The sequence below is a fragment of the Phyllostomus hastatus genome, unplaced genomic scaffold (genome assembly GCF_019186645.2).
Source record: "Phyllostomus hastatus isolate PE091 unplaced genomic scaffold, TTU_PhHast_1.1 phas_scaffold_46, whole genome shotgun sequence".
NCBI classification, from domain to species: domain Eukaryota; kingdom Metazoa; phylum Chordata; class Mammalia; order Chiroptera; family Phyllostomidae; genus Phyllostomus; species Phyllostomus hastatus.
In genome coordinates, this window is record NW_025334032.1 from 38,865,090 (window position 1) to 38,879,580 (window position 14,491).

At 53.7% G+C, this 14,491-nt stretch overlaps 3 protein-coding genes across 3 annotated transcripts in view; 2 read left to right on the forward strand and 1 right to left on the reverse strand.

Annotated features, from left to right (window-relative positions):
- Positions 1–1,039: 1,039 nt before the first annotated feature.
- Positions 1,040–1,702, forward strand: LOC123807711 (putative claudin-24). The gene has a single exon (XM_045821772.1). It carries the CDS (start codon positions 1,040–1,042, stop codon positions 1,700–1,702), a length of 663 nt encoding a protein of 220 aa, XP_045677728.1.
- A 1,557-nt stretch (positions 1,703–3,259) lies between these two features.
- LOC123807700 (claudin-22-like) lies at positions 3,260–3,922 on the forward strand. Its single transcript, XM_045821757.1, has one exon. It carries the CDS (start codon positions 3,260–3,262, stop codon positions 3,920–3,922), a length of 663 nt encoding a protein of 220 aa, XP_045677713.1.
- Positions 3,923–5,004: 1,082 nt separating this feature from the next.
- WWC2 (WW and C2 domain containing 2) overlaps positions 5,005–14,491 on the reverse strand; it is a 132,633-nt gene continuing 123,146 nt past the window's right edge. Inside the window, exons 21-23 of the mRNA XM_045821271.1 lie at positions 12,631–12,873; positions 8,563–8,690; positions 5,005–7,596 (exon numbers count right to left, since the gene is read on the reverse strand). Of these exons, the coding sequence (XP_045677227.1) occupies positions 7,530–7,596; positions 8,563–8,690; positions 12,631–12,873 (438 nt within the window). The 3' untranslated portion in view covers positions 5,005–7,529. The remainder of the gene's footprint in view (positions 7,597–8,562; positions 8,691–12,630; positions 12,874–14,491) is intronic.

Sequence of the window (14,491 nt, forward strand, 5' to 3'; positions counted from 1 at the left end):
CTGGCGCTAGACTAGACTCACCAGCTGCCATGTGACGGGCGGAGGCTCTGCCCGCGGGGAGGGGCTGCCACGCAGGACCATTGGGCCCTGTCTGCTCGCTGGGGGGCCCTGCGGAGAGCAGCCCTGGGAGCCCCCTGTGGGAACGGTTCTGTGGTGTGTCCCCAAGGTATGGCCTGAATCAAAAAACCAAACGCCAGCTCCACCGTGGCTCCTGTTTGCAGGCCCGAGTCGTATGCCCTGAACCTCGGGATCCTTCACGCTGGGGCTTGTGACAGTAAAGACAGCTCAGCGCCGGGCGGAAAGCTGTACCCCACGTCCTTAACGAGGATGGACGACATCTCCCTGTGAAACCCAGAGCTTCCCAGGACTCGCGCCCTTCCTCCCTGGGCACGCGCCTCCGCGGTTTCCGTTTTAATGAGCCCGGTGAACCTGCATCCACCTTTCGAAGGAATCCGAGGGAGCCGCTCCTGCCAAGCCCCGGCTGCGGCCCTGTGACACTCAAGAACGCGGGCCAGGCTCTCGTGTAGGTTTAGGGAGTCCAAGGAGAGTGAAGATTATAGGGCAAGCCCGCCTTTCTTTACAAGGGCCTGCTTTGCATCCTGGAATCTCAGGTTCAGCCATTACAATGAAGTCCTGTTATAGAGAGCGCTGGCCTTTTATCACCACTTAAAATCTAATTAATCCATAGTGAAGCACAAAGATTTCCGTTGTCCTTTAGGGTGAGGGGTCATAGAGGCCTCTTTGTTCATCCTTCCACTTAGCATCATCAAGGCTCGGGGATATAATTTTACCAAGCAAATCGGAAGGTAACAGATCAAACCCTTATCAGAAAGCCTAACTCACAGTTTGAACAGAGCCCCGCGTCCTTTACATGAAACATCATATTCACGAAGAACAAAAACACATTTCAGGGTGCCCAAGGAGTTAATGAGCAGCGCTTATATCCCAGGCAGCATAGGACCAAGCCCAGAACACCACTGTCCACCACAAACAGACTCTGGCTCCTAGAGGGGTGGTGGAAGTCGCAAGATTTGTGGCCATGGCTTTTGTCTTTAGAGTAGTAATGCAATTCGTCGGACTTTTACTATCTTTGCTGGGATGGGTTTTATGCATTATTACAACGTTTCTGCCCCATTGGAAAAACCTCAACCTGGAGTTGAACGAAATGGAAAACTGGACCATAGGACTCTGGCAAGCCTGCGTCATCCAGGAGGAAGTCGGGCGGCAATGTAAGGACTTCGATTCTTTCCTGGCTCTGCCTGCTGAACTCCGGATCTCCAGGGTTCTAATGTTCCTGTCCAGTGGGCTGGGCTTTCTGGGCCTGCTGGTCTCTGGATTTGGGCTGGACTGCTTGCGAATTGGAGAGAGTCAGCAAGAGCTCAAGAAGTGGCTGCTAATCCTGGGAGGGGTTCTACTCTGGACCTCCAGCCTCGCAGCCCTGGTGCCTGTCTCCTGGGTCGCCCACGTGACTGTCCAGGAGTTCTGGGATGAGACCATCCCAGAGATTGTGCCCAGGTGGGAGTTTGGGGAGGCCCTCTTCCTCGGCTGGTTTGCTGGGTTTTCTCTCCTGCTTGGGGGGTGTCTGCTCATCTGGGCGGCCTGTTCCGCCCACGCTCCTCTGGCCTCGGGCCACTACACAGTGGCAGAAACAGAGACTCAGTGCCCATACCTGCAAAATGGCACCACGGTTCCGAAAGTGTGACTTTGACAAGACCAGAGAAAGACGTATTATCTGCACCAGCTGTGACGTACACGTTGACACAGACACAGGATAGGGGCCTTGGTTACGCCACGCAATCTGTGCCACTCACACTTTCTCAATAATTACTCTCCTATCCTCGATCCCCTCCCCTCTCAAAAATCTGGAGAAGAGGCAATCTTATATCTCAAAGAAAATGACCATGTTAATTAAGCATTTAATTTAGCAGTTAAATTAAGCATGTTAATTTAGGTAGGAGCAAAAATATTTCAGTGATCCAGTTATTTAAATCCAAATGCGGTGGTTGTCCGGCATTGTCAGGGTTAAGCTTTAGTGTGTTTACTTTATATTAGAGGCTTTTTAGTTTGTTTTTGTTGGTGGCTGGAAATAATAATCACCTGGTTTCTTAAAGAGAGAACTAACACACTGAAGTCTCTTAAGAATTCTGCATTGGCAAGACCACAGGTTAGGCTGATCCCAAAGTGTAATTTCCACAACAAGGGCTTCGGTTCTCCTTGATCAGAGGAGGTTTGTGTGTAGGAAATTACAAGGTGCTCCGTGAGACAGGGTTTTACGGGGACTAAAAGGTTTTCAGTACATTCTGATATGCTCACATTCAAAATACTGGCCATCTCCTCTCTTCTCTCTTCCCTCAAAAGCCTCATACTTAAAAAGTTAAACAATGAAAGATTTTTGCTTGATATTGAGATAGTGACAGTTCATTTGCCCTGATAAAAACTTTCCTTTGCTCCATTGAAAGTTTTGGGGATATGTATTTCTGTGTTGCAGCAAAAGAGATGTTGATTCTACTCTACAAAGTCTCATTGCTTAACTTTTCCACAGCATAGAAAGCATATTTAAGCCAAAAAATGTTTATGCACCTATGTATGAATTTGAGAGAAAGTAGGTAAACAGACTCGATATTTTGTTTCACATTGTTTCGTATGTTATGCGGTATGCATAACCTAAGGAATTTTTCAGAAGTAGGCCTGATCTAAGACCTAGAGAAATTTCTGTTAAGATTGATTTATTTGGTTAAGAAATATTTTTCTTGAACCTTTTTTTTAAAAATGATAACACTCCGTGCTACCACAACATATGCACTGAAATTTGAGAACCATCACAGACAAAACCTGGCTGGTGCAACTAGCAAGACGTGAAGCCGCAGGCCTTGAACCCAAACTGTCAATCAAATGTTTTGCGTTCAGACTTCTTAGTTCTTTGACTTGTTGGGAAGGTTGGGAACCACAGGAAAGCCGTTTAGACATTAACAATGAGAGGAGGATAATTACCGCCTAATGTTCTTTCAGGGACAAATTGCTTACTAGTGAACGGGCCCTGGCCACTCCTTGTCATTACTGGTTTGCAGAATTAGTTCCCTTTCCTTTTATGAAACCTATTCAACATGGAATCAAACAATAGAGACTCTGGCAAGAATCCTCTTATATACACAATGAAAAACTATTTCTGAGTCCTGCAACTGGAAACACAAGTGTGCCACACTTTTCACCGCAGCTGAAAGGCAGGAATTCGTTGGGCTGCAGCGCGCAGGACTTGAGAATGGCTTTAGTGTTTAGAACTGCAGCCCAAGTAGCTGGAAGCTCACTCTCTTTGCTGGGATGGGTTTTAACCTGTCTCACAAACTACCTGCCCCACTGGAAAAACCTCAACCTGGATTTGAATGTAATGGAAAACTGGACCATAGGACTCTGGCAAGCCTGCGTCATCCGGGATGAAGTGGGGACGCAATGTAAGGACTTCGATTCTTTCCTGGCTCTGCCTGCTGAACTCCGGATCTCCAGGGTTCTAATGTTCCTGTCCAATGGGCTGGGCTTTCTGGGCCTGCTGGTCTCTGGATTTGGGCTGGACTGCTTGCGGATTGGAGAGAGACAGCAAGAGCTCAAGAAGTGGCTGCTAATCCTGGGAGGGGTTCTGCTCTGGACCTCCAGCCTCGCAGCCCTGGTGCCTGTCTCCTGGGTCGCCCACGTGACTGTCCAGGAGTTCTGGGATGAGACCATCTTGGAGACTGTGCCCAGGTGGGAGTTTGGGGAGGCCCTCTTCCTCGGCTGGTTTGCTGGGTTTTCTCTCCTGCTTGGGGGGTGTCTGCTCATCTGGGCGGCCTGTTCCGCCCACGCTCCTCTGGCTTCGGGCCACAGCTCAGCGGCGGAGGCGCAGTGTCTCCGTCAGTACCTGGAGATGAGGAACGCGCACCTGCAAATCTAAGTCAGACGGCATCTGCGGCGCCCACTTCTCGGGCCTGCGGGCTGTAGTCCCGGCCGCGGAGGGTTCCCTGCGGCAGTCACCCGGTCGCTGCGCTTTTCCCCACAGTGCACGTGGCTACCGGCTGCTTACACTAGGATTTCTAGCTGAGACGATCAACCCGCTCGTGTCTCCTACTCCGTGTCCGAAACCAATCAAGACTTAATAGTGCTTATGCTCGTTACTGTGGATGAGTTTTCTGAATTTTAACGTAGATTCTGTGATTGCACAGAATTGGCAAATAAAACGTTCCATCAGCACTTATGTATCTTTGAAGGTGTTATTTGTAGGGATGCATTATCCTGGCAATTGGAAATCTTACTGCTAATCACTCCTTCCAGGTGTTTAAGACCACCTACTGCACAGAAACAGTCTCAGTGGGTCTTTACTTAAAATGTATGACATCTGCTTATAATTAAAAAAAAAAATGCTGGATCTGTGGCAACTTGAGAGGTGAGAGCCGAGGGCACATCGTCTCTTTAATCAGAGACTTCAGAACCGTTGCAGAGCCTGTCCCGGGAGCGGGCCCCATTCACTCCCGCCTCTGCATGTCGGGAGCGGGGGATGGTCATCAAACCCCGCCGCCGCGGAGCGGCCGCAGGGGTCGCTGCAGAGCAGCACCGGGGTGTGTGGGCGGCGAACCTCCTGGCCCGCTGGCCCTGGAGCGGAGCCGAGTTTTACACATCGTCCAGTAAGTACTCACAACAAACTGCTGGCTTGGGGAATTCTTCGTGAAAAGATTTTGTATTTGCTTGGTACACGGTTCAAATAAACTCTTGTGTTCGAGCCAGACAGGAAAATTACCTCAACAACAAAGGACACAAATAGTCTTAGGCAATATGTATCTTTGTTGAAAAAAAAACACCACTGATTTTTTTTCCCCACCCACAGACACAGGAAAAGTGCAGAAACTAGTTAATCTATGTGATATATTTGCATACGTTTACAAACAAGACAAATTAAAACAGAAACATATTCAGAATTTAACCTGATTAAATATTTAGTTCAGTCCTGAGCTTTTGATATTTAATACAATATAGATAAAGTAATAGCAAAAAAAGACTTTAAATTTATTTGATTTGCATGCTACAGAGATCAGCTAAACGTTCACTTGGCTAGCAACATTCTTTCTGTACCTGTAACACTTAGATTCCGATATACAAAGTTGTAATAACATACTGATAATTTGAACTTGAGAACTAAATAATACATTCTTTTTACCCTGTGCAGAATAAATCTACTTTTAAAAAATAGTATTTATAATATTAAAATTCATATTGTCCATATGCTTTTGTGATTTTATTAAAATGTGTCATCACTGTGGATCGTTTGGGTTAGTAAAAATATGACAGGATTGTTAAAAGCTGCCTATAAATACTTAACACTATTACTGATTTTTAAAGTGTGAAAAAGGATTATATTAAAATAAGTTTATCTCTCATGTTAGAAATGAGCAAATGTTGTAAAATAAAACTGAAAGCATCTTGGTCACAAGAGTTAACTACCAGCCTGAGACAGAGTTTATTCTTTTATACTTGTCTGAAACTCCTTGTATCACAAAAAGTTAACAACTAATCGGGTGAAGATTTATAAAGCTGTAAATATTCCCATATAGCCTCTTCTATGTCAAACATTTAAAATGGCCAGAACCGAACTATATATTAAACAACATAAATAAGACCGTAAATAAATAAATGAAGAAAATAAAATCGTACGGTGCAACTACACAGACTCCGATAAACATGTTCATGGTCAAACTAAGAAGCTGAAAACAGCTGACCTTCATTTGATCCTACATTAAATAGACCTCTGTCTTTCACATTTGACCTTGACAAGGACGAATGGTCTTTTTCTTCTCGTTCTCCTCATCTGATAGAATGAACTGGACGCAGCCCCGAAGGACCGTGCTCAATTTGCAAGGCTGGTTTTTGCCCAGAGTAGTGTCGCGTCCAGTTAGAGCTTCAAAGGCATTCGTATATGAGTGGTGGGACACTGAGGGAAAAATGATTAAAATTCTAGGCTCAGGGATGGCTTCATTTGAATTTCGATTCTGATAGAATGAACCTTCTAAAATGTGTGTGATGACTTTCAAGAAAATAATTCTTGCTAATGAGGATCCCAGCTTAGAAATAGAACTGTGTGTGCATGTGCGTGTAAAGGGGCCCGTTCCTTCGAGAGGACATTTGCATTTCTAAAAATAATTGATTGAGTTTGCTATGAAAAGATGGCTAACCAAAAATGACCTCTTCCAGTGCTACAGAGTGAGTAATAAGTATGAAAGATTGCATGAAACTATTTATTTTAGAAGCCTTCATGCAGGCTGAGTTACACTGGGGTTTTGTTGCTGTTCAGACGTGCGTGGGCTGGGTAAGCTGAAATTTGGCCCAGAAGACCCTTTGGTCAGATCATGTGTCTAAATCTGTTCATCAGCAATGGCCTTTTTTTTTTTAAACAAATGCCAGCCTATACTTCAAATGAGAGGTGTTGCCAGGCACCCTGTTCCCTTTGTCCCCTAACTCCTCACGGCAAGTGACAGGCAGGGCCCCCGCCTGTAATGGGAGCTGCAGTCACTGCTACACCAGGCTGCTAATCTGCTTAACAAAGGATTTCATTTTGTTTTGGCAACTTGGATTCAGTCAAGATACCCTTCCCCCTCTTCCTGATTTCACCAACTGAGCCAGAATGTCTGTCCTCAGACGTCCGGCCACCACGTCCCCCTCCTCGACACCACGCTCGGGCCTCGGACGGACAGAACCTTGTGGTGCAGGCCAGAAACCCATGTCTGCGGAGCTCCCCCTGCCCTGGCCGGGCTGGGCGCCTCCCTCAGGGTGCCTCAGGGTGCCTGGCTTCCTCCTGTGTCCTCCCTGCCCTCAGAGTCAAATGCCACAGGGTCTTCAGTGCGGCCAGGAGCACGGCTCCTTTGTTTGCAGGCCTCTGTCCTTGGCCTCTGCCTTCTGTTTTTGTTTCCTTCAGACCAACAGAAAGGGACAAAAAAGAGACTGTTTTAAGGAAGCAAGGTGTTCCAACACAGGGGACGGAAGTGAACACCGGTGGGCCAGGCGAGCTTCTGCACTGAAGCTCACGGCGAACTTCCAAGGGCGAGAGCTGGTCTCTGGCACAGAAAAGCCGCACGGCGCTCTGGCCAGCTTCCTGGTCTCCCCGCGGGGACGAGCACAAAGGGAAAGCAAAAACCACCTTGTGCGAGGTCTCTCTCAAGAGTCGGTTCAACAGGACACACCCCGGGTTCTGCCTCGATTCCGTTGTTACAAAATAAAGGCCCTTGGCAACACACACACACACACACACACACACACACGGTACACCATTTGTGTACCTGATCATCCCATTTTGGTTATCTCATTTTTTTTTTGCTTCTTTTATATAAAAATTACATTCAAGGGTACTTGACAAATGACCGTGTTGAAATCTTGTTGGGAAACAAAAGCTCTTTCCGAGCTGACGGTTACAGTACAGCCCCCCAAACCACCCCACAAGACCAGCGTTCAGTCCTCTGCCCCCCCGAGGAAACGAACAGCCGGGAGAGGCCCCCATTCCCTCGGCGGCAACGGAGTCACACGTCATCAGCCGGCAGGGACGGGATGCTGATCTTCGCTCTGGTGAAGTAGGCGATCTTCTCCCTGGGGTCGGGGTGAGGAACAGACCCGCTTTCCCGTGATGCCGCCAAGACTCGGCGACCCTGAGCAACGGTCCCCAGACCACCCCCTCCCCCCCCCCCGCTGCGTGTCCCCAAGCCTGGGCAGCAGGAACCCCTTCCCCGAGGGGGACGCCACTCCAAATCGAGGGCGCCTCTGCCCTTCCAGCAGAGTGCAGGGAGGCGGCAGCTCCGTCCTCTGCAGACCAAGGCAGGGCCCTCCCTGCCGGGGTTTCCAACGTGGGCCGTCAGCCCGGGTAGGGGCGTCTCTACACCAGGTCAGAGCGGAGTCGAGACAGCGGAGCCCAGGAAAGGTCTCAGGAGCCTCACAGAAAATCACAACACGAGGAAAGCTCTGTACAATCGGGATCATGCAGCTCGATGGGCAATCAAGACCAGGACTCCAAGGAAGGGAGGAGGAACCAGACCGCTTTCAGGGTGAATCTGTCCCGGGCCCTGAAGCAGGACAAGGAGCAACAACCCGAAAGGGAGACGCTGAGAAGGAGAGCGGCTGCACGGTTGGCAGAGGTCTCGAGAGGGCTAAGACAGTGAGGCTTTCAGACTGCGTGGTCCCCAGGAACAGGGGCCATGTGTCCATTGTTCTTCCTACAAACGCTTCCCCTCTCACGCACACATGTACTGAGCGTGCGTCTTGTACGCAGACGTGCTGGCAGCCGGGAAGAAGGACAGGGCACCGACCCCCGCCTGGGCACGCAGGAGTCCAGGTGGGGTGGAGTGTGGGGCCAGGGGCTAGAACGAGGCGGGGAAGACCACAGACCCGGCAGGAGGGAAGGAAGCGTGAAGACATGATGGGGGTGGGACGAGACTCGTCTGTGTGGCGCAGTGCCCTGTGATCTGCTCAAGTCCGTATGAGACCGCAGCAAGGACTGAGCAAGGCTGACACCCGCGGGTGTCCCGGGGCACCCCAACGGTGGCCGGGCTCGGCGCTTACCTGAAGGACTGCACCTGCCGCGGCACCTTCCGGCTCTGCTCCCGGAGCCGGCACACGTCCTTGGACACCTGCCGCATCAGCTTCTCCGCGTTCAAGCCTTGCTTCTGCTCCTCTTTGGACTGCTCGGCCTGCAGGAGGGGGAGTCAAGACACGAACGCCCACCGAGCCCTGATTACCCAGCAGACACGCGCAGGGTCGCGCCCTGAGGCTTCCCGGACTTGAACGACGGGGAGATCAGTGAGTGCCAGGGAAGGGAGGTGTCTGCCGGATCCACCCACGTGAGAACATCCGCCCCAGTTTCCCCGAGAAAATGTGCTTTACCAGACCGGGAGCACAGCGGGATCCCGCCCGGCCTTCTGTCCCCGTCCCCAGGGGTGGAGTCTGTCCATCCACTTTCTCCCCCGAGAAGCACTGGCCGGACAATCCCCCCAAGGACCCTCGTGGCTGCTGATATTTCCGACCAACAGCCTTTTTGTGGCGACCGTGGAGTCACTTTGAGACTCGGCTTTGTTTGCTGCAGAACAAGCTGACCACGGAACGCACGAAGATGGTCCTTTTTCTGCCGAGTAGGCGTATACTTCGCCGAGGTCCACGCTGGTCTCCATGCTCACAGGTTATACCTGTATCTATGTCTACATCCGTCTCCAAACACCTGGGACGTAACTTATCATGACAAAACATCTTAGGAGGTTTTTGTCAGTTAACAATAGCAGCCAACTCCGCAGGCAGCTCGGTCTCAGCGGTGGACCCCTCACTGCAGCCATTAAGATTAATTTGGTGGAATGGAGTGTATTACTATCTCTGGTGCATAACTGCCCTAACAGATCCTTTTAAAAAGGGGACCATCTGTATTATTTTAAACTTTCAAAATGTGTGGCACCACAGAACATCGGCTTTTTGACAGGGAAACACTATGAGAAAGAAAAATAAAGTTCGGCTTTGCGGGCACCTGGAGGCTCCTTTGGAAAGATGTCAGCTCTCCCCCAGCACCTCTCCCCCGCCCGCACCCCCCCGCCCAACAAGTTGTGATGAGGAGCCTGGCCCCTGAGGACCGAGGGTCGGGAGCTCCTTGCGCTGCCCCAGGCTCCAGAGCAGTGTGACCAGCCTTCAGTTCATGCGCTGGGGGCCGGACCCGCAGGAAGGTCCGGTGATTGACCCACAGTTGCGCCAAGACGCCCGGGCGGTGGCGGGGGGGGCACAGCCCAGTCTCCAAGCACAGCCCCCCCCCCCACTGCTTGCTGCTCCCTCGGGCTGGTGCAACATTCGAGGACAGTGTGACCCGGAGACCCGACGGCTTCCCCGAGGGGTGGGTGAATCCAGGGAGCGCCGCTGGCATCAGCCAGCGACCTTTCTGGGAGCCGTATTTCTGTGGCGGTCGGCGGGCTCTCTGCTCACTGCGAGGCATTTTGTGAGCACCCGCTGACAATCTCCCACGTCCCCAACACGCAGACGGGGAATGGAGGGACCGCGTGTGAGTGCGGGCTGGCGTGTCCGTGTGCACGTGAAGCAGGGGACGTGGAGATGAGGGGAGGCAGGAGGGAGAAGTCGGTGGCTAGCAGGAACTCCCGCGGCCCTGACGGGAGGCACACGAGGACACAGCCCGAGTTTTCACTGTGCTGGCTCTCCCCGACCTCCGCGGCGGCCAAGGGACGCATGTAACTCACACGGTGTGTCTACGCACGTGCCTGGCCTTGGTGAACATGGAGATGAGACCACGCGGACTCAGGAGGATTGGCTGTTTTTAAAGTGGTGCGAATGCCACCTGCTTTGCAAGTTTTTCGTGGCTGTTGCTCGATGCGACAGGGCCGCCAGGCGGAAGGACACGGAGATGGAGGGCCGGCGGGCTTGGTGTCTCCTGCGGCTCCTTGAAGAGCTGCTCCGCGTGACCCACGGGAGCCTGAGCTGTGACCACCTTCAGGTGCGAGAGCTTCGAGGACCCACCCCCCCTTGGACTTGGGAACTACCAGAGGACCCCCCACGCCCTGACGCTGCGGCTCTTTCAGGCCACCCACGCAGGCTTCTAGGTCCACGCGTCTCCCCGAATCTCACGGATATGCGGGAAGCGAGCAGACACTGGGCTTCCGCAGAGGTGCTAGGGGTGCTGAGACGGTGGAGAGCCGAGTCCCACCCCCCAGAGCGGCACCTGCACGGAGAAGTGGGCTCCGGGGCTGGCCCAGAGGCGGCGGCGGCGGGCGGGCGGGGATGCTAGCCAGCACCCCCTCTTCAGATGGGGACTCGCAAGAGGGGGAGTCAGAATGACAACACGTAGAGGACGGAAGGGGAAACGCCACTCGTGCCACACCCGTGGCTGCCTGATGACAGAGATGACACTTTGCAAAGAGGGCACTTACAGGAGAACTTAGTTCGACTTCGTGCCGTGCCTGGAAAGCGGGCCCGGCGTTCCTGAGATGTCCCCTGCCACCACGGACGGTGTGACCGGTGCGAGGGCAACCCAGCCAGGGGCGGTCTGGGATCTCAGCAGCCAGGGGGTGTGCCCAGGCCACTCCCTCCCCGTCACCCCCAGGGATGCTGGGTACCGGATAGCCCGAGACTCCGGTTTCAGGGCAGCCTGCCAGGGAGCCGGGGCCTGTGCACCAGCGGTGAGTCACACAGTCCCCTGGGAGTCCCACCTGATCTGGTCTGGTAACACTGCAGACCCTGGCGTTCCCGGGACTCGGTCCCCCCCACAGCCCGGACCAAGGGTGCCCACCCTGCGGCCATGCCTAACTCTGAGGGCAGGGCACAGGCCCCAGGTGCCAGCCAGCCCCCTTTGCATCACTCCTTACAGTCAAAGGGAAACTTTATTCTAGAGGCAGGTGGGGGGGCAAATGTGACCCGAAGTAGGGGTGCGTCATGTCTGGTAAGCAAGCTCGCCAGGCCTTCGTGAGGCGGCGGAGACGCTCACCAAGGTGGGGGGGCGTTTGGCACAAGGCACTCTAACTAACAGGGAGGAAGCAGAATGGCGGCCTCCTCACACCCCAGGCACAGGGGGGCTGGGCAGAAGGCTCCCCCCGGGAGAGGGAAGGTTGGCAGAAAGAGGTTTCTCTTTTCCACAGGGAACCAGTCCCCCAAGAGGCCCCTCGCAGAATTTTCTGTGGCTGAAAACACACGGTTGTTGACCAGCTCAGTGAGACACAAACCATGGAAACGGACAGGTGCGAGCCACACCCTGATTCTCACTGCAGGGCGCTGGGCGGCCCATCTGGGTCGGCCCTGAGGTCTGTCTCCTGGGCCCTCGAGCGCTGCACACCCTCCTCTTTCCATCTACTGCGATAAAGTGTCTCTTTAATGGAGAGCGAAAAGAGGCATTATCCTAAGAAACGGCAAACCTCACTTCCCCCATCATCACCGCCACTGCTTGCGTTTCCCCTAAGAGGTCGGGGGGGAAACAGCAGGGGTAGGAATTTAGATTTCCCACCCCCCTTCTTTCCTCAGTTCTAATGTGTTATATTTTCCTAGATATTTGTCCAAATTGTGGGCATGTATTTTTTAACTTTATTTTCCAATCGCAGTTTCCACTCAGCATTATTTTGTATGAATTTCAGGTGTGCAGCCTACTGGTTAGACAAGCACACACTTTACGAATGTGCCCCCTGATGTTCCGGGGTCCAGTCATCCAGGCCGGAGGGGCCAATGTGGGGTGTTTATCACTGAGCTCCTGCTGTGTGTGACGGCTGCTTTCTGCCAGGTGGGACATAATACAGGCATGTAGTGTGTTTTGTTGCTCAGCCTTTCTGTAAGACTGATCGGTGCCAGTTCGATCCCTGAGATGTATACGTTAAGTTTCTGAGTTCCATCTAGAAGGAGTAGTGCCAGTCAGTTAAGTGACTCAAAGTCTCCCTAAAGCACAGTACACTATATGCTTGAAAACGAACTTTGGGCCAAAAAGAGAGAGAAGTTGATTATTATGGACGAGAGTTTCTATCAGTTTAAGGGAGTGACGGATCTCTTTCAGATTTCCACCCAGGGAGCTGTGGTGTGGGCACCCCCTACCCGGAGGCTTTGAAAAGGCCCCTCCAGGTAAGCCCCCCGCCCCCGCCCTGAGACAGCGGCCGCCCCGGCCCGTACCTGCTTCTCCGCCTGCTTCAGGAGCGTCTGGAACCGCTCGTCCTCCAGCACGCCCTCGGGCAGGCCGGTCTCTCCCTGGGCTTTCAGCGCCTCCAGCTTCTGCCGCAGGCCCCGCAGGGCCTGCAGCTCGTCGTTGAGGCGGTTCTGCCGGGTCAGGGAGGCCTGCAGGTCCAGCTCCAAGTCCAGGGACGTGCGCACCGGGTGCTCCTGCGCGGCTCTCCTGAGCATGGGCTGGCAGACCGCCTGCGGGGTCGGAACACAAACGACAGAGCCCCCATCACGGCGCTGCCCCTGAGTCCTGGCATGTGCTGGGTGGCACGGCCTTGCCCCTGTGGGTGAGGTGTCGCTGGCCGAGCCGCTCGCTCTGGCCAGGGGCAGGTCCCAGTGGAAGTGGTGCGTATCACTTCCGGGCGGAAGCTTGTCAATGCTGGCGTGCGACTTGCACGTTTCTGTCACCTGCCGGAGGGACAGCCAAGCTCTGGAGAGGGGGCCTGGGTGGGGACAGCAGGAGCAGAGCATCCAGCCCAACCGCAGGGAACAAGCAGCGAAGCAAGAAACAAACCTTGATCGATCATGTCAAACCCCATAGCAGACTTTCCCCATAGCAGAGCCTCGCCTAGCCTGAGCATCAGGCTACACGGAGGCCACCCTCTGTGAAAATCAAGTACGTCGCAGGGAACGTACATTCCCCTCGTTGCAGGACACAGAACTACCCCCTGCGCTTACAACCTCGGCTGCCATTTCTGCGAGTGCCAGCCAGAAGGCAGCTGGTCCAGGAGCTAACAGTCGGACTCCCTCCTCCAATCAGGGCTCGAGTCCTGGCCCCTCCCTCGTCGGTTTCCCATTGTCTCTGCCACCTCTCACCCCGCATCCCCGGTGCTGCTCCTGCAGCGGCCTCACCCGTCTGCCGAGAAGGAATCTGCGTGTGCACGGATGAACGTCTGCTGGGGGTGTGTGTGTGCAAAGCACTCGGAAGAGAAGGCACCATTTGTGACCTTGAGGACTTCAGTTAGAGAAATGGCAGCAGACACTGAGGCAGAGACTTCTGTGCCACAGGGAGTGAGGGAAGGGAGGGACAGCTGGCCTGGGTCAGCCTGGCTTGAGGAAAGGGGTTCAGAGGAGGCTGGGAAGACGGCCCCAGCAGGGCACTCCTGCCTACAGCGCTGGCAGCGGGGATGGGAAACAACAGATTACCAACAAAAACTATTTGATACAAGAGAGGAGGGACTCGAACTCGACAAGTGTTCTAGCCTGAAGACCCAGAACGACACAGTGCTCGTGACAGACGTCAGGGAGGGGCCTGCCCGCCCCTTCCCTCCCTGCAGAGCCTTCGCCCACGGCCGACTTCACTCTGTCGGCCCTTCCTGGCCCAGCACCCCCTGCCGCGGCGTTAATTCTCGAGCATCCCGTGACCTTCTCATCGGTAGGGTCCCTCCGCTCAGCCTCTGCTCTAACGAACTCGTCACACGGCAGAGCCACGCAGACACACACTCTCGGACGGTACCACCCGTCTTTCCAAACCAGACGCCCTTCCCACCTGCCGTGCACCGCAGCCTCCCCACTGCGCGGCGGCCTGACGGGAGGTGGTTAACAACCGGCTCCCGGAGCTGTAGCGCTGGCCGCTTTCTCCAGGGCGAATACTCTTGCCGGCCAGCGCCAGGGAGCTCCAGCGCAGACCCCGGGCCTCGCGCCCGGCACTCTGCTTTTCCCGCCGGGTAAACCTTCCGCTCACCCGTGCAGATGCTTTTTCCTTCCACCTGTACACCTTTGTCACGAGGCAACTCCTACCGTTCAGGATACCGTTCCCCATTCCCTTCTACTGAACCCCGTCTGCCACTGAACACTTATCTCCTGCCAGACA